The sequence below is a fragment of the Dermacentor albipictus genome, chromosome 1, assembly GCF_038994185.2.
Source record: "Dermacentor albipictus isolate Rhodes 1998 colony chromosome 1, USDA_Dalb.pri_finalv2, whole genome shotgun sequence".
NCBI lineage: Eukaryota > Metazoa > Arthropoda > Arachnida > Ixodida > Ixodidae > Dermacentor > Dermacentor albipictus.
Genome location: NC_091821.1, coordinates 379873259 through 379898366, shown reverse-complemented (window position 1 = coordinate 379898366; position 25108 = coordinate 379873259). Strand labels below are relative to the sequence as shown.

General features: G+C 50.0%; 2 protein-coding genes across 2 annotated transcripts in view; one reads left to right on the top strand and one right to left on the bottom strand.

The window, feature by feature from the left end:
- LOC135900275 (zinc finger MYND domain-containing protein 11) overlaps positions 1-23169 on the bottom strand; it is a 106655-nt gene extending 83486 nt beyond the window's left edge. Inside the window, exon 1 of the mRNA XM_065429718.2 lies at positions 22839-23169. The gene's annotated coding sequence lies outside the window, so the exon portion shown is untranslated. The remainder of the gene's footprint in view (positions 1-22838) is intronic.
- A 473-nt stretch (positions 23170-23642) lies between these two features.
- Positions 23643-24622, top strand: LOC135900278 (ATP synthase subunit b, mitochondrial-like). Its single transcript, XM_065429723.2, has one exon. The coding sequence runs from the start codon at positions 23759-23761 to the stop codon at positions 24557-24559; it is 801 nt and encodes a 266-aa protein (XP_065285795.1). The 5' UTR covers positions 23643-23758; the 3' UTR covers positions 24560-24622.
- The last annotated feature ends 486 nt before the right edge of the window (positions 24623-25108 follow it).

The following is a 25108-nucleotide window of genomic DNA, read 5'->3' as shown; positions in this document are numbered from 1 at the left end:
GGGGCTAAGCACTTCTGAAACGTTTCTAACGCTTTCTTAGCTTCCAGAATGAAGGCATCAGAAGAGCAGTCAATGAAAATTAAAAAGTCATCAACGTATCTAAATGTTTTAAAAACTGCAGTGCCTTGCACTTGTAAAGAAATGTCATGGTCTAAACAGGATAAAAACAAGTCACTAAGAATGGGAGCAATGCAAGAGCCAATACAAACTCCGCTCTTCTGCAAAAAACATTGGTTATCCCAAGTGATAAAGGTGGAATTAAGATAAATCTGTAAAAGTTCTAAAAATTGACTGCAAGACATACCGGCCTCATTCTGGAAGGAAACAGCACCATATCTATACATTGCTCCACACAGGACAGAACGCTTCTATGTGGCAAGGAATAATAAAGATCCTTTACATCAATGGAAAACGCCTGAAGACCACGGTCAGAATGTGACTTCAAAAATTCAATCACAGTTTCTGAGCTCTTAACGAGGAAAGGGTCGCCGACAGGCAGGAGGCCCAACTTTTGTTGTAAAAACACCGCCAACGGCTTTTGCCAAGTATCAATTTCTGACACAATAACCCGTAACGGAACACCGGGTTTATGCGTTTTGGCACTGAAGAAAACTTGTAGGTGATCTCGCTTGCTGTTTTCAAAGGCCTTGGTTAATTTTTGCAGATTAAGTATGTTGCACATGCGCTTTGCCACAGCCTTTACCTTGGCCAGCGACACCTCCCTATGACAGTTAAACGTGGCACTGATGGCTTCTAGAGCCTTGGCGTTAAAGTCTTCAGCAGGTAAAACAGCAAAACCGCCTTCTTTATCGGCAGGAATTACACACAGCGCACTGTCCACGAGAGAAGAGGCCACCCGATTCACCGAAATCCTCGCCTTCGGTTGCTTGTGCCTTTGTAGTACATCCACACCTTCCGATACGATACGGCCTACCTCGTGGTCTGGGACGAGCCTTGAGACATCTCGAACGTAGGACAGAAGTTCTCTAGGGGGCCTTTTGGTTTGGATGGCAAACTTCGGCCCGAGAGATAGGACTTCTCGAATCTCTTCAGGCAACGCAACAGACTCTGGAATATGGACGAGGTTCTGCGGGGCCAACGTCCGTGTCGTTTTTTATGTCGCGCAATATCATTTAAGCATTTTCAAATTCATTTGCCCGCGCAAATTCGGGCGTCAAAGATCGAAAACCTATCTATCATGGTGTGCTATCCTATCCCATTTGTTGCACCCCTAACACTTTTTTTTTACTGCACAATTTTTTTTCTCTTCTTTTTCCTGGTGTTCTTCCAAAAAGGCAACCTCACGATGGCTCAGAAGAACAGATGATTGACTGATACAACCCTCTGCTCCCCTGTAAATGCGAAAAGCTCCCACTATTTCCCTGGTCAGCTGATCCTTATGGTGCGATAAAACTGTAGTGTCATTGTAAAGCGGTCAGCACCCATGTTGTGAGCAATGCCCTCTAATGCGGGAACGAATTTTTCCCTCCAGTGACCTTTTGTGCTCCAACACTCTCGTGTTTACACGCAGACTCGTTTGGCCGATGTTTACCTTTCCACAAGATATGGGCAAACAGTATACAAAGGACGACCTGCACTTGACATCAATTCTTTCAAATGCTCGACCATGCACCTACAACCATAAGGATATAGGTGGAATTGTTTTTTGTTTTTGTTTTATTTTGTGTTGTTTTGTTTTTGTTTACATAGGGTCGAGCGTATACGTGTCCACCTACAGCAGTGGCTATACGGCGTTGTGCTAATGAGCACGAGCACGCGCGGGTTCGATGGGGTCCGTATATATTTCGGGTCCGCGTACGCGGTCCGTGTAATTAGATTTAGGCGCCGTTACAGAACACCGGGGAGGGGGGGGGGGGGGGTCAAAATTAATTCTAATAATTCTAGTAAGTCACTGTGCTGCGTAGGGACGTTAAACCTCACAATATAATTTTAATGCACATGCGAGCGGAGAGTCTAGGTTAATACGTTCAACTTCAATCTATGTTGTAGCGAGGTTGTAGGGGTTGGGGGACGGACTCCGGGATGAAGACCCAAACTTGGGAGGTTTTATTTTACATTATATACAGGGTACGAGAGCGTCAAGTATCAGACGTACTGTCATTACGGGCCGGCAGCAACTCGGACGCTGCGGCCCGCGGCAAGAAGTTCGAGAGAGGTCTGTCAAGGGAATCAGGGCATGTCCCAGGATGCTCAGGTCTCTCTGGAAGGCTTCTTATAAGCCCTTCGAGCACTGCAAGTCACGTCATGTTTGACCAATGGGAGAGTCCACTCCGATGACGCCACTTGCAGCCAATGGTAGGCGCCCGTGTCGCGTGGCACACCTGTCGGGGCTCTCTGCGGTCTTGCCACGCAGACTGGCAAACACTTCTAGGCCGGAGAAGGAGGAGGGGCTGCACCTGCTCCATTGTCCGACGCCCACCTGCAAATCCCGGCGACTCGGCTCCGCAGCGGTGGCAACAGCCTTCTTCAAAGACGAAGGGGGTCGATTGCGCTCCATTGTCCCAGGCTCCCTTCTAATCCCGGCGACGCACGAACTTGTTGCCTTGAACTTGTTTGCTCGGCCGCTTCTCTGGAATGCGCTTTCCTGCTTCCGCATTCCTCAATTAGCTGTGCTGCCACTCGAAGCGGTTTGGGGAACTCGAAGTAGCCTCAGGAACCAGCTCCATATCTAACAGCTCGTCCTCGCCCCGGTTGTTCTGAATGGCCGGTGAACTCAATTCGCTGGCCAGGAGGAACGCTGAAAGAAGCTGCAGGGTACTGGGGTCGAGCCTCGTTTGACAACCCTCGGGATCCTGGGCCCTGGAGAACAAACGTCAAACAAACCAAACAACACAGCGCTGCACCACGCGTAAGCGCAGGCTCTTCGCCCCTGACTCGCCAGGCTATTACTGCGTCAAAATGAACCCTGATCTTTTAGTTCCCCAATTTTGACAACAGTTCCAACCACCCTTCCAAACAGCTATCCATTTCTCCTCGATTGCCGACAAGACCAGAGTACTATTGTTGTTGCAAAACAAAAGGGTCGTTGACGATGCAAACAACAAATGAAAACAGCCGAACATAACTTAAGTGGCCTAACTACACGAACAGCATGTTTCCAATCTATCGCAGTGGCGTACTTATCGCACGTAATGGTGCCACTGAACAATCTGGTCAACCTCACAAGTACGTAATCACAAGCGCACTAGCCTTGTGGTCACTAAACAAAACGCGTACTTGCGTTGTAGGCAAACTTTTCATTCACGCTTACTCACGTTTCTTTCCTGAAAGTCCTACAGGACACGTGACATAAACGAACAATTAAACTCGCGGGACTTACACACTCCGCAAAAGTCTTAAAATAATGCGTCTTTTAATAACTCGTTCCATGCATACCTATCAGAGAAGTCAGAATACGGCTGCCCTCAACACAAACGAGCAACCCAGTCATAAAGTCTGCTTCCTTCCGTCCACACAGGACACGCGCTAATGGAACTAAGAACGCCTCTCAGTGCAACTCATGCACTCACTGAAAATCTACGCGCTTAACCTTAGAAAATTCAACACTTAAAAAGAAAGAAGGTTAAATAACACACGCGCTCTACCATAGGCCTTTCGACGATAACCTTGACCTTCAGGTTACTCACACACACACACAAAAAAAGCCTATCTACTTATTAATGAGCATCTCGCGAGACTACATGTTCACTTAAAACGCATCTTTCAAATCTCGAGCTTCTCAAACAAAAACACAAACAAAGCTCATACGTTTACATATTGAAAGAAAACCTAGTCTCAAATCGCGAAATTTTCCGATGCTCAAAAATAAAACAAGACACTTCATTTCTACGGAAGCGCTCCAGGCCTCCTTTTCCAAACGCTTCCGTCTGACTCATACTTTGAGTCGAACGCGGGGTGGACGTGGTCTGAAAGCTACTCTGGCTGCCGAGAGACAACAAAAGGGCTGATTCACTATCAGCTCCCCCAAGACGTTACGGTCTCCTGCCAATTTGCGTCCCCGCGCCCCGCTTTCAACACAAGCTCGATCGACCGCGTCGCTACTCCCCACCTGGTCTCGTCCTGCCACCTTGCGTTTCTTCGAACTGCACGCTGAGCTATGAGAAGAACTACGGAACGACGAGGAGCTTAACTGCCTCGTGCCCTTTGTCCGCGTCCGTGCAGAACATTCTTCGCGGTCCCCCTTTGACCTGTGGCTCGAACGTTTTGGATGCGTCAACATCGTCCTAGACGACCGCACCTTCTTCCTCGCGCCCTGCCCATTTGGGGTTCTTGCCATCTTTGGCGGCGCTACATTAATTACCGTCTTTCGGTCTTTACTGCGCTTCTTTTTACGGCGCTTTCTCTTCGCACTCACTTTTATGTCGCCTTCTCGTGCCTCGTGCTGGCCGGTACACATTTCGTCGGCCCGGATCGGCCTCTTACCCGCATTGTCTGAGTGATTTACATTTAAATCTACTCTCTCTCTGCCTCGACTGGCGGACAGCTCAACCGACTCTGGCACAATGCAGCAGGCTTTACTCGAGTAAGACAACTCGCACTCTTGCGAACTGCCCTCTACTACATTGCCCAGCGCACGCTGTGAATCGGCACACAGCCCGTCGGTATCGATCGCTGTCTCACGCGCACAGTCCGAATGATTAACTGAATCATCCCTATCTAGGCCATCTAGACTGGCGGAGAGCCGCACCGATCCCTGAACAATGCAGTTGTTCTCTCGTGAGCTACGGAGCTCGCCACCCCGAGAACTATTCTCAACTGCATCGTCCAGCTCGCACTTCATTTCTGCACGCACATCTGGCTCTACATGGGTGCTCGCTTCTGTCTGGTCAGCAGTACCCCTTTCTTCGCTAGCAACCTCGCTAACATTACCAGCGACGCACACGCTCGGTAACTGTGCCAATTTGTTCGCAGCTGGCCTAGCTGTCTCTACAGTCATCTGTTGGCACAGCACCTCGTCGCTCTCCTTGCGGCCTTTAACGGCCTCTGTTGCCACTAAGGCATCGTTAGCAGCTAGCCTTTTCCCTTCACTTATGATTCTGCAGCTAATCTCACAGGCACTACTCTTTTCGTCGGCTTCTGGCGAAAGTCCGCTAGACACTTCCTCATTCTTTCGCTCTGTACTACCTACAGAATTCTCAGACAGCCGTTCTCTCTGTGCCAATAACTGATCACAATACTCTATCTCTTTGATCAGTGCTGCCTTCTCTCTCGCATACTTTTCCTCTCGCTCACGTTCGCGTTCATTCTCACGTCCGTGACGCTCACACCTAAGAATAAGTTCTTGAAGCTCCTGCTTCCGTTCATTCTCGCGTTCTTCACGCTGACGCTCACTCCTAAGCTCACGACGCTCTCGCAAACGTACACGACGCACACGCTCCCGTGGCTCCTGTATCACTTCCCAAGCAAGCTCAATGCTTTTATCATCATTGCCACTATCGTTAATCGCCTTTATGATAGCTGGCGTTTCCATCCGTTCGTCCGCCTCAACTCCCAAATCGTCGCACACCAACAACAAGTCTAACCTCGTCAACCTTCTAAGATCCATGGCAGCTGCCCCGACAGGTGGTTAAAACTGTTTTCCTTAATTAATTTGTGCAAACACACAATGCAACAAATTCCCGATTCCCAGAACTATCAAAATTGAACACACAACCTTTGAGTCTGGCGAATCATAAGGAAAAAAACCACGCGCTCACTTACGGTTGCAGCACCCTGCCATCCGGTTCGTTCGTCCGCTGTTGCCGGTTCCTTCCGGACTCCCTGGGTCGAAGGCTCGCTCCTTCTTCGATACTCCCAGTCTCTTCGGACCTCTTTCGACGAAGGCTCTCTCTTCTTCGCTCTTCCCGGTTCTTTAGGATCTGTCTCGACGAAGGTTGATCCGTAGCGCTGCCACCAGCTGATGCGTTCGGAGGCGATCCTACCGCTGCCAACCAGATGTAGGGGTTGGGGGACGGACTCCGGGATGAAGACCCAAACTTGGGAGGTTTTATTTTACATTATATACAGGGTACGAGAGCGTCAAGTATCAGACGTACTGTCATTACGGGCCGGCAGCAACTCGGACGCTGCGGCCCGCGGCAAGAAGTTCGAGAGAGGTCTGTCAAGGGAATCAGGGCATGTCCCAGGATGCTCAGGTCTCTCTGGAAGGCTTCTTATAAGCCCTTCGAGCACTGCAAGTCACGTCATGTTTGACCAATGGGAGAGTCCACTCCGATGACGCCACTTGCAGCCAATGGTAGGCGCCCGTGTCGCGTGGCACACCTGTCGGGGCTCTCTGCGGTCTTGCCACGCAGACTGGCAAACACTTCTAGGCCGGAGAAGGAGGAGGGGCTGCACCTGCTCCATTGTCCGACGCCCACCTGCAAATCCCGGCGACTCGGCTCCGCAGCGGTGGCAACAGCCTTCTTCAAAGACGAAGGGGGTCGATTGCGCTCCATTGTCCCAGGCTCCCTTCTAATCCCGGCGACGCACGAACTTGTTGCCTTGAACTTGTTTGCTCGGCCGCTTCTCTGGAATGCGCTTTCCTGCTTCCGCATTCCTCAATTAGCTGTGCTGCCACTCGAAGCGGTTTGGGGAACTCGAAGTAGCCTCAGGAACCAGCTCCATATCTAACAGCTCGTCCTCGCCCCGGTTGTTCTGAATGGCCGGTGAACTCAATTCGCTGGCCAGGAGGAACGCTGAAAGAAGCTGCAGGGTACTGGGGTCGAGCCTCGTTTGACAACCCTCGGGATCCTGGGCCCTGGAGAACAAACGTCAAACAAACCAAACAACACAGCGCTGCACCACGCGTAAGCGCAGGCTCTTCGCCCCTGACTCGCCAGGCTATTACTGCGTCAAAATGAACCCTGATCTTTTAGTTCCCCAATTTTGACAACAGTTCCAACCACCCTTCCAAACAGCTATCCATTTCTCCTCGATTGCCGACAAGACCAGAGTACTATTGTTGTTGCAAAACAAAAGGGTCGTTGACGATGCAAACAACAAATGAAAACAGCCGAACATAACTTAAGTGGCCTAACTACACGAACAGCATGTTTCCAATCTATCGCAGTGGCGTACTTATCGCACGTAATGGTGCCACTGAACAATCTGGTCAACCTCACAAGTACGTAATCACAAGCGCACTAGCCTTGTGGTCACTAAACAAAACGCGTACTTGCGTTGTAGGCAAACTTTTCATTCACGCTTACTCACGTTTCTTTCCTGAAAGTCCTACAGGACACGTGACATAAACGAACAATTAAACTCGCGGGACTTACACACTCCGCAAAAGTCTTAAAATAATGCGTCTTTTAATAACTCGTTCCATGCATACCTATCAGAGAAGTCAGAATACGGCTGCCCTCAACACAAACGAGCAACCCAGTCATAAAGTCTGCTTCCTTCCGTCCACACAGGACACGCGCTAATGGAACTAAGAACGCCTCTCAGTGCAACTCATGCACTCACTGAAAATCTACGCGCTTAACCTTAGAAAATTCAACACTTAAAAAGAAAGAAGGTTAAATAACACACGCGCTCTACCATAGGCCTTTCGACGATAACCTTGACCTTCAGGTTACTCACACACACACACAAAAAAAGCCTATCTACTTATTAATGAGCATCTCGCGAGACTACATGTTCACTTAAAACGCATCTTTCAAATCTCGAGCTTCTCAAACAAAAACACAAACAAAGCTCATACGTTTACATATTGAAAGAAAACCTAGTCTCAAATCGCGAAATTTTCCGATGCTCAAAAATAAAACAAGACACTTCATTTCTACGGAAGCGCTCCAGGCCTCCTTTTCCAAACGCTTCCGTCTGACTCATACTTTGAGTCGAACGCGGGGTGGACGTGGTCTGAAAGCTACTCTGGCTGCCGAGAGACAACAAAAGGGCTGATTCACTATCAGCTCCCCCAAGACGTTACGGTCTCCTGCCAATTTGCGTCCCCGCGCCCCGCTTTCAACACAAGCTCGATCGACCGCGTCGCTACTCCCCACCTGGTCTCGTCCTGCCACCTTGCGTTTCTTCGAACTGCACGCTGAGCTATGAGAAGAACTACGGAACGACGAGGAGCTTAACTGCCTCGTGCCCTTTGTCCGCGTCCGTGCAGAACATTCTTCGCGGTCCCCCTTTGACCTGTGGCTCGAACGTTTTGGATGCGTCAACATCGTCCTAGACGACCGCACCTTCTTCCTCGCGCCCTGCCCATTTGGGGTTCTTGCCATCTTTGGCGGCGCTACATTAATTACCGTCTTTCGGTCTTTACTGCGCTTCTTTTTACGGCGCTTTCTCTTCGCACTCACTTTTATGTCGCCTTCTCGTGCCTCGTGCTGGCCGGTACACATTTCGTCGGCCCGGATCGGCCTCTTACCCGCATTGTCTGAGTGATTTACATTTAAATCTACTCTCTCTCTGCCTCGACTGGCGGACAGCTCAACCGACTCTGGCACAATGCAGCAGGCTTTACTCGAGTAAGACAACTCGCACTCTTGCGAACTGCCCTCTACTACATTGCCCAGCGCACGCTGTGAATCGGCACACAGCCCGTCGGTATCGATCGCTGTCTCACGCGCACAGTCCGAATGATTAACTGAATCATCCCTATCTAGGCCATCTAGACTGGCGGAGAGCCGCACCGATCCCTGAACAATGCAGTTGTTCTCTCGTGAGCTACGGAGCTCGCCACCCCGAGAACTATTCTCAACTGCATCGTCCAGCTCGCACTTCATTTCTGCACGCACATCTGGCTCTACATGGGTGCTCGCTTCTGTCTGGTCAGCAGTACCCCTTTCTTCGCTAGCAACCTCGCTAACATTACCAGCGACGCACACGCTCGGTAACTGTGCCAATTTGTTCGCAGCTGGCCTAGCTGTCTCTACAGTCATCTGTTGGCACAGCACCTCGTCGCTCTCCTTGCGGCCTTTAACGGCCTCTGTTGCCACTAAGGCATCGTTAGCAGCTAGCCTTTTCCCTTCACTTATGATTCTGCAGCTAATCTCACAGGCACTACTCTTTTCGTCGGCTTCTGGCGAAAGTCCGCTAGACACTTCCTCATTCTTTCGCTCTGTACTACCTACAGAATTCTCAGACAGCCGTTCTCTCTGTGCCAATAACTGATCACAATACTCTATCTCTTTGATCAGTGCTGCCTTCTCTCTCGCATACTTTTCCTCTCGCTCACGTTCGCGTTCATTCTCACGTCCGTGACGCTCACACCTAAGAATAAGTTCTTGAAGCTCCTGCTTCCGTTCATTCTCGCGTTCTTCACGCTGACGCTCACTCCTAAGCTCACGACGCTCTCGCAAACGTACACGACGCACACGCTCCCGTGGCTCCTGTATCACTTCCCAAGCAAGCTCAATGCTTTTATCATCATTGCCACTATCGTTAATCGCCTTTATGATAGCTGGCGTTTCCATCCGTTCGTCCGCCTCAACTCCCAAATCGTCGCACACCAACAACAAGTCTAACCTCGTCAACCTTCTAAGATCCATGGCAGCTGCCCCGACAGGTGGTTAAAACTGTTTTCCTTAATTAATTTGTGCAAACACACAATGCAACAAATTCCCGATTCCCAGAACTATCAAAATTGAACACACAACCTTTGAGTCTGGCGAATCATAAGGAAAAAAACCACGCGCTCACTTACGGTTGCAGCACCCTGCCATCCGGTTCGTTCGTCCGCTGTTGCCGGTTCCTTCCGGACTCCCTGGGTCGAAGGCTCGCTCCTTCTTCGATACTCCCAGTCTCTTCGGACCTCTTTCGACGAAGGCTCTCTCTTCTTCGCTCTTCCCGGTTCTTTAGGATCTGTCTCGACGAAGGTTGATCCGTAGCGCTGCCACCAGCTGATGCGTTCGGAGGCGATCCTACCGCTGCCAACCAGATGTAGGGGTTGGGGGACGGACTCCGGGATGAAGACCCAAACTTGGGAGGTTTTATTTTACATTATATACAGGGTACGAGAGCGTCAAGTATCAGACGTACTGTCATTACGGGCCGGCAGCAACTCGGACGCTGCGGCCCGCGGCAAGAAGTTCGAGAGAGGTCTGTCAAGGGAATCAGGGCATGTCCCAGGATGCTCAGGTCTCTCTGGAAGGCTTCTTATAAGCCCTTCGAGCACTGCAAGTCACGTCATGTTTGACCAATGGGAGAGTCCACTCCGATGACGCCACTTGCAGCCAATGGTAGGCGCCCGTGTCGCGTGGCACACCTGTCGGGGCTCTCTGCGGTCTTGCCACGCAGACTGGCAAACACTTCTAGGCCGGAGAAGGAGGAGGGGCTGCACCTGCTCCATTGTCCGACGCCCACCTGCAAATCCCGGCGACTCGGCTCCGCAGCGGTGGCAACAGCCTTCTTCAAAGACGAAGGGGGTCGATTGCGCTCCATTGTCCCAGGCTCCCTTCTAATCCCGGCGACGCACGAACTTGTTGCCTTGAACTTGTTTGCTCGGCCGCTTCTCTGGAATGCGCTTTCCTGCTTCCGCATTCCTCAATTAGCTGTGCTGCCACTCGAAGCGGTTTGGGGAACTCGAAGTAGCCTCAGGAACCAGCTCCATATCTAACAAGGTACGTGAAATCTTATGAAACCGCATTTAAAATCTCGTAATGATAGTGGTTGCGATCGAAGGGCGAAGGGACTGTACTTCGTTACGCAGACTTACGCAGTGTAGTCGTAAGTATACGCGAACGCACTTTCACGCTTTTCGGGCAGCGCAGCGCCTCCTAAATATGCTTACCAGCAAATCAGTTCTGCCGGAGCCTGTATAAAGGTGAAAGGGTTACAAAAATTCATCCACCCGACATCAGTTCAATGCTAAGAGAAAAGAAAAAAGAAAACATCCGTGCGGGTTTCTCGGAAAGAGAGCTTCGCCGTTGAGCAATAATTAGTCTTGGCTCGAGGATCCAACTCGCGGGGCCAACGCCTCTCCGCGGACGGTGCTTAAGCAGGAGGCTGGCAAATGGCAAAGCGGGGCCGAATTAATTGACAACTCGAAGCACAAATACAAGGAAGAGGCACATCGGCCGAAACGTTATTTCAGATTCTTTGTTGTTCCTAAGACTTCACTTCGTGTTCATCCCTAAGAAGTGTTTCATTACGCCCTCACGAAATCCTGATCCTGGAAGAGCGTCACGCACTTTAGAGTCGCAGCCCTGTGTAGGCGTCACAGTCGACGTCAGGTGTTCATCAGCAGCAGATATTCGTCAAATAGTCCTATGCAAAGCCTGCGTGTTCGAGAAAGTATACTGACCAGGTTATGCCATGAGCATGAGTTTATGACGCGATGCAAATGAAAGAGGCCGCGAATATTCGTTAAGAGCGCTTCGCCTTAACTATGGTCCCTAGATGAATATTCTAGGGACCATACTTCGACACATAATTTGGCCCAGCACAAGATGCACCTCAAAACGAACTTTCACTTTTTTTTCTCTCTTTCTCCCGTAAAACAAGAGTTACAATGTTTCCACCACACTGCGATATTACAGAGTTTTAATGTGTATACCGGTTTACCGCAGACCTGGAAGGCAGTAACAACGCTGGTGGCGACATATCGTGACGCTTCGTCCAACAACAAAAAACGCGTTAGCAACGTTCATGTGTTACACGCAATAACTGCTCTGTATTTTCCCGGGGTTGAGCTTTACATCACCGAGTGACTCCAACAACCCGGCTGCTCACGTTTACGCATCCACGTCTCGACGACCAGGTAATCCGCAAATGGCAAGATGTTTACAAAAGAGTCCTTCGGTATATCAGAGTCCTTCCATGAAGGACTCGGGTTATACGAATAAGCTAAAACGTGAATAATAATATAGTACTAGCACTGTAAAAACGACACCACGGCTCCTTCGTTGCGACTGTTTGCAGCAGTAGCCTGCACAAGCTTGACCTGAACCATCCTAGCGCAGAAGCTTGAAAAGAAGTGGGTGGTTAATATGAATCGAGAGTTTTAGCCCTGTCCGCAAAACAGCTTAAGGAATACCGGAACACAGTAGGTTCGTCGAATACCGAACTCACAGTGGTTGTGGGTTCGGTCGCCACCGGCGACACGTTATCTTTGCGTTCACTTTCATTTTCGTTTATTTATTACTTTCTAAATTTCAATTTCAACTACAGCTAATTTCCCCGACGCTTTCCTTGGTTTCATTGTCTGTTGGCTTCATATGCTCACGACTAACAGAAATCGAGCCCCTCGGTTTTCCTTTTTCTGTCGTTCATTCATTGCGAGAGTCTCGAATCTGTCAGCCTTGATGTCATCAGGTAGCATGCGAGGGTTTATTAGCCACGTGCCCGCTCTCCTACGTGACGGCATCGGACAAAAAAAGGCGTGCTCCACATCCGCCCACCGTGGTGGCTCTAATGGTTGTGAGGTCACTCTTAAAACCCCAAGCGGTCAAACACAACACAGGCCACACAAAATTGGTTCCCCTCGAATTCCCTCTGAAACCTGACCGCTGCCCCGGTGAAAAGTTCCATGTTTGCGGGATCGGGGTCACATGGACGGTTCGCATTTCTTTCTGCCTAGCGGCCTTGGCGGGCAGCGCGCTTACGGGAGCGCCACCACGGGAGAGCGGAGGGAAAGGAGAGGAGATACGCAATCGCTTGGAACGCCGACAAATTGAGGGCGCTGCAAACGGAGACGTGGCCGACGCGGGTAGTATCTATTCTTATCAGCCTAATATCTGATAGGGCTTGCATTCGGACCTTTGCAAGTTGGCGGAGTGCTTAATTAAGAGGGAGCTTTATTTCGGGTGCTCCTATCTAAATACACGTGAAAGGAGAATTCGTTTTCCTCGGCATCCACTGCACCAAGTTTGACGAGGTTTGTTGCATCTAAACGAAAAAGTTAAAATCCAGTGGCTGTTGGTTTCGAACTTCTGATTTAGGTCACCAAATTTTTTATTAAAAATTGGCAAAAAAAGCAAATTTTCGGGAAGCTACGAAGTTTACAACTCTAACTCAGCAATGAAAAGTGATATCACAATTCTCTTAATTGCATTTAATAGTACATCTAAAGCGGACAAAATTGTTATGTTACATATGAATCTAAAAAAAAAGTAATATGGAAATACAGCTTTTGCAGAACTCTTGTAGACAGCGCAACGAATTCACGTAAGGTATAAATTGACACATCGAGTTTGTCCGCATTAAATAATCTAACGGACGCCGTTTACAGAACCGCGATATCTGCTCTTGATGAAGAGCTATCAATTTGTAAACTTCGTGCTTCTATTCTTTTTTTTCAAACTTTCAGAATTTTGAAAATTTTTACCGACATTCACGCCCCAAATCGAAATTCCGCTTCTAAGAAAAGCGTTTCTGCGTCTTACATATATCTGAAAAGGTCGCGTGGGAGTTGGGTCCGAGCTAAATCTTCCTCTTAAAGCCTGCTTCACCTCCGCCGCGGGTCGGCCCGGTACTGCACTACCTTCGGGATCGGCCCACGTGTGGGGAGAAATTCTCGATCTACGCAGCTCGATATATGCACGCAATCTTTTTTTTCCCCCCAGAACCAAGCCATATACAGCTTCGCCGTAAAACAGAGCTTTCGCACTGAGACCGCGCGTGTCCCCATTCGAGGCTGCTGTAGGTATTTCTTGGCTTGAAGCGGAAGACGGACGTGTACAACTGTGGCGGCGTTTACTCAACGAAACACGTATACGACCTTGCGCTGCTGACATCCTGCGGCACACCGGATGATTGTGTGCGTTGTATACGAGACTGGAAAGGCGATACGCAGGTCGGCGGCACAACGGAGAGAAACACCTACTTCCGTGTGCGAATGGTAGACGGCCATTCTTCGCACCGACTGCGCATTTGCTGTCAACTACGTGTCAAGTGTAATAATGGGGCGCTGGCGAGGAGGTTAAAGAAAAACTGCTGGAGTGGAGGAAGCGCCCGTCAAGTGAAGCCGCTGCGTCGTCGCCATCTTGCAGAGGGAGGGGGGTGGGGCGCAAAAGCACGCCAGTCGCCGCAGCTTGTGTGTTTCGTGTTTTTCGTAACTTGCCGTGCGCGGTGCTGTGCGGATCCCAAAATGTGCTAGCGCGCTCGGGTGTTTTTCGGATAGATGACATACAAGTAGCTGAAGTGTCAGCGTTATCCTTCTCGTTTAAATAAGGTTGCAGATGATCACTGACTTGCTCTATAATAAAGGAAACAATTATATTTCGTGCTTAAAAGGAAACGGCCGCTACCAACGTTCCGAGACTCTCTATTCAATGAGCATGCTAAAGCGCGGGCAACGCCTGACGATACTGAAGATAATTATGAGCACCTATGTTTGTTGCATGTACTGCTATTTCTCATGCCACACTTTGTTTTTGATTGTTTCTTTTTGTTCTGACAGCTTTCATGATTGATTAATTTCTACACTGCAATAGAGAATGTGAACAAACGCTAATTACTTCGCGATTTTTTTTTTCTACTTGACGGCAGCTGCATATTGATGCCGATAAAATGAAAAATTGCCCCAGTACTTGAATATCTGCGATCCGGAGACCTTCACAATATGACTCGCCTCATAGCCCACAGTGTGGCATTAGAACTTGAAAATCCGTTATGCAATTAAAAACCGCCGGGAAAGTCGGCGAACAGCGCTGCGAAGCTCTTGGTAGGCTGCTTCTTGCCTGCCGCAGGATGGCCGCCAACCGCTTCACCCGAGCCCATAGGTGTATATGCTCCCGCAGGGAGCAGAGTTGCGCATAACATTTCCGGCGCCGCTCGCATCGCTATTCGCCGAGCGGCGTCACGTGGGGCAAAATGACGTCAAATGTTCAACCGCGCCGCTGCGAAGCCAACTTCACGCACGCGATGCCTACCCGTCGTTTCCGTCAGTGCCATCGACATTACAATCAGCGGATCGTCGGGCGTGCTAACTGTTCTGCTAATGCGTTGCATTCATCGGCTGCGGGTCGCAGGTACGATATTTGACGAGATTAAAGTCAAGGACCTTGGTGAAGTGATACGAAACACACCATAGTGACACTTGTATTCCAGTATGACGGGGTGCAGCGCACCAAACTGCACAAACCGCACGGCAGGTGGCAAGGCTTCTCACGCGGTGCCGTGCGAACGAACAGACGTGCGCCGGCGGCTGGTATGGCTACAGCGTAGGGGCCGAGACCGGCCGGCTCCGAAAGGGACCACGATACGCGAGGTGCGTTCGCCTTGTTTACACCGAAGCAACATTCATACCGAGTAACACCACTTTTAACGCCGAGATGCGTACGCCTGGCACGAGAGGTTGTTAGCTTTTTGAGCGATTTGTGGCGTATACGTGCAGCGCGACACAGACGCGGGACGAAGGATGAACGACACGTCAGTGTCGCGCTTCACATATGCGCTAAGAATGTTAACTTACCAACACGCCCAATTTGCTGTGTCGCTTGCACGATTGTTCCGACTGTGCGGGTCTCGAACAGTGAGTTCAATACTAGCAGGTACAATGTGTCCGCTGCACCTTGGTTTTTCTCTCTTCAGTCTTTATCTGATTTTTTCTAGGCGTTCTGATTTTCATGTAGCGCTGATTGATGTGCTAGTGTTCATTTTTGCGTAGTAAGCGAAAACCTCGCGCGCTCTCGCTTATTAGGCAGCTGCGATAGCTTCAGCACTTACCGCCCGCAATTATCTTGCTTGTTCGATCGGCCTTAGTCGGCATGAGGAGTGTAAAATTGTGCCTGTATGCTTAATAAGCGCTGTGCTACAGTAAACTGACCTGAGTAGTATGAATAGATCAAGAAAAATGTGTTCTCATATTACAGTCTGCAATGTGTGAATAATTACTTTGCAAGTTTGCCATCTTGGAGTGATTAGTGCAATAAAAATAGGCTGTTGTTACTCTTAATAGCCTGTTGCCTTTCCAGTTGCTTTGAATTCTGCATCCCAAGGCTCGAAGAACCAGTACTCTTGCCCTGCTGCCAGCAGTCATTGGTCGTCCATTCCTTTGTACGAAATGAATTTGATTTAGAAACCCTTGCATCTCGAATCATTTTCCACTTGCAAATTTGATGATACGAAGCAGCTGTTTAGTCTGCGGTGTGAATTAATAGTTAAAATAGGCTATGCATAAAATGTGCGCATGTGAACATTTGAAATGCGTTTAAATCTATGTGTCTGCAGCGCATATATCGAAAAACTGCAGCTGCTGTGTACGACGGTTAGTGAGGTTAGTGATAAATGACGCTTTGTTAACGGTCACTCGCATAACTGCGGTAACGATATTTCGCTTGGCGACGATCATTAATCGGCTGGTTTCGGCAGCCAAAATGCGCTCACACAATTCTCCACCTTACGTGTATGAAGTTTTCTTTAAACGTCCTTCAAAACATTTCTTACCTTCCGGCCTCGGCGAGAAAACTTCATGTGCATGCTGAAAAACATTGCACCGCTTTTTGTTGCAAGGTATACACTGCGGGTTTGGACGGGAACTTTTGAGCTGTTCGAGCCACGGGCGTAGTCGGGATATTATTTAAGGGGATGGATGGGGTCCTACGCCTTATATGCACGTTCGTGTGTGTATATATGTACATACAAAATAAAAATTTCGGAAGATTGGAACACTACTCCCCTCTGGCTACACCAATGGTTCCAGCGTAGCCTGCATAAAAAAGTGTCATCTCGCTCAGCACCTGCGAACAATGCCGCATGTAGCTTGCGACTAGCAGACAAAAAAGCAAATGGAACAACGCGCGGCATTTGCCTTCTGCGCGGGCGAGAGGAGTGGCTTCACTGCATAGCTGGAACATAATGCCGGACCTATGCGCAACTCTGCTCCCTGCCGGAGCATATACAGGAACACAATATAGTATAGGCGACTTCCACTCCAGCAGTTTTTCTTAAACCTCCTTGGTCGCTGGACTAGAAGCCATACACAGCCGACGTCAACCAAACAAGAGTGCAAGCATGCGTGCCCGTATATTCGCAACGCGTTCCTCGGCGCCACGTCCATTTAGCCTCGCGGGCACAGTCGCGTTCACCATGGTGCGTGACGTCCGCTCCAGTGCTGCGAGACAGCCTACATACGTGGCTCACGAAGCGCACTCCTCCTCCTCTTCTTCTTCCACCTCCGAAATCAGCCCGCTAATTTACTGTGCAAGGATGGCAGTTACTTTGCAGCAAAAAATGGCGGATTTACAAACTGCGCACAGTAAGACAATAAATAACATATGCTACAGGGATTCGGCAACAGTCTGCTCTAAGCCGATTATCGCACTCGAAACGAAATAACGTCCGCGGGAACCGAAGCGCCGATATGAAACCAGATCCACTCACCGAAGGCGACTGTCGCAGAAGGGCCAGGACCGCGCTTGTCAGTTCCCACCGATTCACACAGAGCGCGTATAAGCGCTTCTGCTCTCGTTCCATCAGTAGTTTCGATACGCGCCACAATGACTGCGCTTCCGTGCCTGCACTAAACGCAAACGCGTAACTTCAAGCGCTATAGTGTCGGAACCATCCCAGGCATGCAGGCTTGCCTGCCGGAGCATTCTGCTTGTTCATACCACGATGGAACTACTATTATGCGCGCACCCTCTTGTGAAAAAGCGCCCGACGACGTGGGGTCTGGGTCGACGCCTTTAGGGTTAACCGATCCGGGGATTCCCGCGTGACACAGCCAAGCCCGTTTCACGCAGCGTTGATGGGCGGCCGGTGACGGCCAGTGACCCGCAGCTGGGCTCCCGAGGAGAGCGCAGGAATGTCGCTATGCGGTGAAGCGCCCAGCGGGCGCCGGAACCTCTCATGGTTTTGCGGCGCGATTCACGTGGCCAGGTGACTGCTCAAAAATCCGATTAAAAATATATATATAAAACGGCACGGACGGCTCGGAAACGCGGGTTTTCTACTCGTGGTTGTGAACAGACCTTCCCAAAGAAGTATCTCGGCCCATGTGCACAAGACTCATTAGTAGTGTCGCCCACCGATTGGCCGCAATCCCAGAGGATGTTGTGGGCCACATCGATCGCACTCGTGAATGCCGTGGGCGTGGTTCGGGCACTATGTTACCAAGTACCGTCAGTCTACACCGTTGCTCCTCCTAATATATTTTCTCGTCTTTATCAGCCATTCTAAAAGAGGAACATGCCAACCTTCTGTGCCTTTTCAAAACTTAAGTTCATCCTTCTTACTGGCGTCGTTTGGGCGAAGAGATCTGTGCCCACCCACCTTCCCAATATTTGGTGAAACTTTCATTAAACACGCGAAAAAGCAACGCAGGGGACAAACGCCAATGGAGCTGTTACACACGCTTTAAAAGGCGAACTATCTTGCTGTCAAAGCGAAGCCGGCGCGATGTCGAGACTACCACCGCGGTCGACAGACCACTGCGAGGAACACTGCAACCATCATTTGACGCCGGGCAGACACAAATTTCAAGCACCGGAGGGGGACTTGCAGAGATGCGGAACCTTACAGATTTCGTGACCAGAGTTCACCGTCCGATTTTGGAACAAGCCCGCCTGTCTGTAGCCGGTGAAATAGTTCCAGGCGGTTCAGTGCCAGTTCCGTGTATACTCGCGCCGAACAAGCACGGCGCCTTGAAGCTGCACGGAGCGAGCACTTTCTCTCTTCCACACGCGCGCAGCCAATGCCGCGCACCCGCCCTATACGCGAAGTCTGCACTGCGCGATTCGAACGCATGCACACATGCACAATCCGCTATGTATAGGCGAAATGCTGCACCTGTCGGAGTTAATTCGGCAAGAGCAACAGAATCTAGCAGCGCTACAAACCAATCACGCTTTGACTTGGACGTTGCAACGCAATGCTGCGCGGCTACGAGATACGCCGTATTAGAGGTTTCCGGACAAATATCGACCAGCTAGAAAACCCAATAACATGCAGGAGTGCATTTCGCTCTCATCGAACCCGGGACCTCGCGCTCAGCCTTGGAACGCCACAGCCATGCGTCTGGTCGATTGATCGCGCATTGCCCACTCGCGGTGAACGCACGCCAGCACGCATTGGGGCTCGGCGTAGACGACAAGACACGAGAGCAAGACGAAACCACAGCGCACGTGGTTTCTGTAATATACAGTCCTGCCCCGGCTGCAAGCTGTTCAGCATGGCTTTCTCTCTGTGTGTGTATTCCACACACCATCAGGCAGGTGGTGGTATACTTTTAAAGTTTCTACTTCGCGGTTTCGAAGAGATCGTCAGGTATATAGGCAAACACTGGCGGCTCGCCATGTTTCTCGCCATTTATTTACTTATTTATGTGGCAGCAATGTGCCCAACTTCGCGTGTAGCTTGCTGGCAAGAGCTCGGTTTTACACACGGTTCCAAAAATACCTCGCATTCACTGCTCCTGGCTGAATCGCTGTATACTTCTAAACTGAGATCTCAGTAAAGGGACTGCTTGGGCGAGTTGCTCCTGATCCACTGGCTCTTGGTACATTAAACCACATAGAACTTAATTTTGGCTTCTACCGCCAACTATACGCAACGAGACACCATTTATTTTGCGCGGGTCCAAGGCGTTTGCACGTCGTCAAGCGACTGCAATGGGTTGACCGCGATTCATATGCGGCACACTTAATTTGATCCGATGCTCACGCCAAACGAGCCTCAATATTCTCCCTCCGTATAGTCCTAACCAACTAACAGCGCTCGTAACACCATTTCGCATCCGTGAGCCTCGTACTGATACAAGGCTTATCGTGCTGATAAGAAGGCTCCGCCGTTACTATCACGGGAACAAGACAGGGGAGCCAGACTAAAATGACGTTATACGTTATTCCGCAACGAAGCATGCTTATCATCGGGCACCTGCGGGAGCCGCAGCTAACCGATTAGATTTGATCAACTCAGCAACTGCTATCTTTTCCGCTCACGTTCGCTTTCCCCCGTTCTGCTGCGTATATAAGCCGATAACAAAACGGTTTGCTCGGTTACACGCTCCAAAGGTGATACTCGTGGTGGCTACGGCTAGAGGAAAAGAGTATACTGCGACATCATCAAGCAGACCTAGGCCTGCTCGCAGAGATAGCGGATTTCCGCCGCGACTGACCAAGACGCCAGAGTTGGCAACTTCGATTTACTTCGAGTAGTAGAGTTATACATACTCAACGCACACTTAGAATATTTAGAAAGGTATAGACCCCCCCCCCCTTTTTTTTTTCCTCGCCTTCCTGTACCACTGGCTACCCACAAGCTGTACGCGATGAATGACATGCATCCACTGAGTCCACCTTGTTACGATGTCTCGCTACCGTAGAACTGCACATAACAGGTGCTGCAAATGCAGATCCATTTTGGATTGCAGCTGTTCTGTGCGACGTGGCACCTATTACTTTTCCAGTTCGTCAGAATCGATTTCTATGTTGCTACTACCGAAACTGCAGCTATAAGTGAAAATTCTCTCTTTTTCACAAGTACGAGGGCATCGTAAAAAACAAACGTTTCTAACAGGCCACTTATTTCTTAAAGAGCTTTTTTTTTTTAGTTTTGCCCGTGGTGATAAAGGGCCCGAAGCTCCAACAAATGGAGCTTACGTTTAGTACTGTGTAGGCAAGTTTAACCTAAAAACACTGCCGTAGACACGCGTACGAAACTCATTACAGAATATGAACAAGAGTAAGCGCTTCCTCCTCGATCACAAAACTACGTCAAATGCCGCAGAGATTGTTGCCATTGGGGAGGCAATTCGTTATATCTCGATGGAGCCACGTCAGACTTGGGACTATATTTTGCGATTCCAAGCTGGCACTCCAAGTGATCGATTCTGCACATAGACGAGGACCTTACTAAGTCATCGCTCAAGAGGTGATCGAATAATCACACGTTGTCGCCCTAACAGCAGGCCATTGCATAAGGTTTCAATAGATTCCGGGACATTGTGGGTTGTTACATGGAAGAAGAGCTCGCCGACGTGGAAGCAAAGACGGCCCACATCAATACCGCGCCAATGTCCACCCCATTTTCACGACCAGAATGCGCTTGTGTACAGACTTCTGTGCGATAATACCGCAGTATAGTGGGCCTCGCCAGGCGATCGTCATTGCTATCTTCACGGACTCGACCCAGAGATGAAATACGAATACCACCCACCATGAAATGGTGCAATGCAAGCTTGCTTCACAGATTACCATTAGGTGCGGCCTTCACTCGGCGCTACCTGCATCTCATCGGCCGGGCGGACAGCCCGAATTGCGAGGAATGCGGTGTTCCTGAGACGACAGAACACCTCTTGCGCATCTGCCCGCGATTTGATGTACACAGAAAATCGCTGATAGACATCTCGTCGAAATTTGTCGTTGCACCCCTGACTGAAAAGGTTCTATTGGGACCTTCGCCTGATCCTCGTCACCAGCCTGATAGCCTGAAGGCTCTAAACAAATTTTTGCACGAGAGTGGACTGGACAAAAGACTGAAGAGTCTTGGACCGTGCAAGTTTTTCACTACCATCTTCATCCTCATAATCAACTTCTTTCTTTCCACACCCTCTTCCCTTCCCCCAACGCCGAGTAGCAGGTCACAACATTGATTCAGGCCGACCTCTCAGCTTTTCTCTCATAATAAATATACAGCTCTATCTCACTAGGAATCTCAAGAAACCAATGCAGGTCGATACACTGGTTCAAGCAAAATTATCTCGTGTATCTCCTTCTGTATCGTTTTTTTTATGCAATGCAATCAATGAAAAATGAAGTGTACGTGTAGAGATGTGCGCCCGACGGCTAAAGCCGGCGGAGAAAACCACGACGCGGATACACGGCAGAATGTACACTATTTAGGCATTCAAGGTTTGAGAAAGTTAGCCGATGAGGGCTTACATTTCGGAGTGACCAGTAAACCTCCACAATGGCCAAATGAGTGCGACGAAGATCACCAAGGACAGGTCTTCTGACCTTAAGGAATTCAGAGCAAAGTGATTAGGGCCAAATCAACGTCCGGCGACCCAGTCCAGATGCCCAGTCCAGCAGTGGGCGCAGTCCGAAGTCTGCAAAAGGAATCGCCCGGAAGCATCGGGCGAGTCAACGGCGTGTGCGCGCGTGCGGGCCGGCACTAAGAACCGGTTGATTGTTCATGTGCCCCAAATTGACTCCGCATGCCGCGCCTCATCGACAGTGAATCAGCCTATATCGGCCGCTAAACGGTTCCTCGAAATGCGATCGAGTCCGCTCTACGGGGAGTGGCCAACCTGCCAAACTAAGTGGCCCCACACTTCCATATTTCGCTCTCTCTTTTTCTAAACGCTGGACCAGTAGTAAAGCATGTGCGTGGTGCTAATCACGAGCTGCTGCATACGTGTGATGCACTTCCTTCTGTCTGCTTTTTCTCGGCTGAAATGCGCATTCGGATGCCACAGCGCGACCCGCGTATGCAGCATCGGTGGCGCGCTTCGGCTCGCACACCCCAGCTGCTCTGCTGTGACCCGTCGCAGCAGCACGTATGATCCCCCCACCCTCCTCCTCCCCCTTTCCGCGACTCCCAGGTTCCGTGCTGGCCGTTCAATGAGGCGTGCGCAGCAGGATCGAAGGCGATCCTAGGGGCAGGATGCGGCGCGAAAACGCTGTCACATGCTCGCGCGCGGACACTCGGTGGTTCCGAGAGCCTCTTCCGACGAGCCCGAAACACCAAAAGAAGAAACCGATCTAACAGTGACCACGCACAGCGCAGATACACACAAAGGCACGCGCACACACGCACACACTTTGGACCACCGCGAGCATTTGTTGATATCGCTGGGGCCGAGGAGGTCCTTACGCTCGGGTGGCCCATGTTACGCGGCCTCTGTTGGGGCGGGGAGTTAGCGAGGTTGGAGCAGCAGGGTTAAGAGGTATATCACGCTTCGAAAGGAAACGGTTCCGTGTCAGGAATAGTGAACTTACGTTCGCTGAAGTCCGAATGGCGCGAAGGTAACTCCGTCTGTGTACGTCTGCCGGAGCTCTGGGGAAGCGCAGAAACTGGTTACGTCACAATAATGTGCCCTTTCGTCGAACCGGCTGAACAACAAAACGAACAAACATAAAAGATGGCGCAGATGAAAAAATCGGCTTTCGATGCTTTGAGCGTCAGAAATGCTACGAGGACGCCGGGAAACGAAGCGCCGAAGTAATTCAGCACGAGTAAAGCGTGCATGCAGCAAAGTGTGATTTCTCCTGTATGATTACTTTTCCCTCAAGGGAGCTGGCTTGTATGCTTGCATCGCAGTGTGTCGCACCGAGCAGTCTGCTGCATGTGCCTGCTTGCGCAATAAACTCTGCGAATACCTGTAAAAATTCATTTGCCATTACGAGTAATTCGTGCTGCGGAACGCTACGAAGCAGACAACATTTTCGTGCATGCTTACGCTGGCAAACAGGCATTAATGGGAACATGTTGCAAGTGCGATTCCATGTTGAGGTTAACACATCAAGTAATGCAACAAAGGCGCACATTTATTGGTGAAACTTTGTTTCTCCTGGCGTCCAACGGTAAGAAAGCGTGCAAGATAACGCTGAATGACTAACCATTTCATAGTGTGCCGACGTGCCGCTCTGTTTGGCGATGTTCAACCGTTCTTTCTTGTCTTCAATTGAATGTTTTTACTATATTGCTTTTAGTGCATCAAATTTTGGGTCGTGAAAGCCAAACATATATTACAGTAATTATTTTCTTTTCTGACAACCTACGACACTCAGCGGCATAGTCAGCTGTCACAACCGCATCGCGAACGACATCACTTCACGTTGCCTCCCTTGCAGAGGACGTCTGGGGTCAACTGTTTCTGAGATTTTGTGCCCGTACTTGACCTCAAGACACCAGTATAATGCAGCTTGCCGCGCTTAGGCACCTACCTCGACTATCTGCGACTACCGTTCTGAAGGCATCGCTGCCGACAGCGTCAACACGCACGACGAGTACCCAACCTACCTTCACTAAAGATGGCCGCGAAATCCTTCACGTCCCCAACGAGCCTCCTGAAAGGGACCTGGTGAACTTTCCCCGACTCAAGAGGCCGCTGTACCCGGGCAAAGTTCGAATGGGCTTCATTCCGGACGAATGGTTTCAAGTGTTCTACAACAAGACAGGCGTCACCGGCCCCTACCTGTTCGGCACCGGCTTGGTCGTCTACCTGTACTCCAAGGAAATCCTCATCATGGAACACGAGTTCGCCTCCGGTCTTACTTTGGCTCTTATGTCGTGGTATGCCATCAAGAAGTTCGGGCCCGGGGTGAGGGCCTACCTGGAAAAAGAAGTCGATAAGGAGGAGCAGGCGATCGACAATTATCGGTTGAACGGTATCGAAACATTCAAGGAGTCCATCAAGAACGAAGAAGTCGCCCAGTGGCAGGCACAAGGACAGCACTACCTTTTCGAGGCCAAGCGCGAGAACGTGGCACTGCAGCTCGAGGCGGAGTTCCGTCAGCGCCAAATGACCGTGTACACGGAAGTGAAGAAGAGGCTCGACTACCATCTCGAGGTACAGAACTTGACACGAAGGCTCCAGCAGAAACACATGGTCGACTGGATCGTCAACAACGTCCTCAAGAACATCACACCACAGCAGGAGGAGAGTGCGTTGCAAAAGTGCATCGTTGACCTCAAGTCCCTGGCGGCCAAGGCCTGAGCAGGTGGCGACGTCTTATTGGCTCGTGTAAGGAAGCACTAATAAAGGATTCGTGGTTAGTCAGTGCTCGCTCTGGCCTCCTGCTTGCAAGAGAAGCCGTGCCTCCTTTGCCACGGCCTGTGTCTTCTAGTGGGTCGTATACGTTTCACATCTCATTTGACACTCCTTTAATTCGTAGACATTATACGTATTGCGGCCTGCTCATACCCCAAGCATGCCTGTACCCATATGGATTGTCTCGTGAGCTCGTTTTATAATGATTTCGCCGAAGTAATGACAAGCCTAGCAGAACGTCCCGACACATCAAAAGCAAGAGTGTCTGCCAGAAACGAGGTCTTGTTTCACATAGAACAATATATTGGTTCCAGCAGAAGCCGACCCTCATTTTGCAAAGTTAAGATTCAAAAGAAGGCACATATTTCTGAATGTAGCCTATTGTATATGTTGAGGTACTGGACTGGGTTTGTTCCCATTGGCATAGTTTGCAAGCATGCTTTGAATGTTTGTGGACGTATATACAAAGGATGTAAGTGCATCAAATGCAGGTAG

Coding starts and splice junctions, on each gene's coding strand:
- LOC135900278 (XM_065429723.2), top strand. CDS start 23,759: ATGCAGCTTGCCGCGCTTAGGCACCTACCTCGACTATCTGCGACTACC.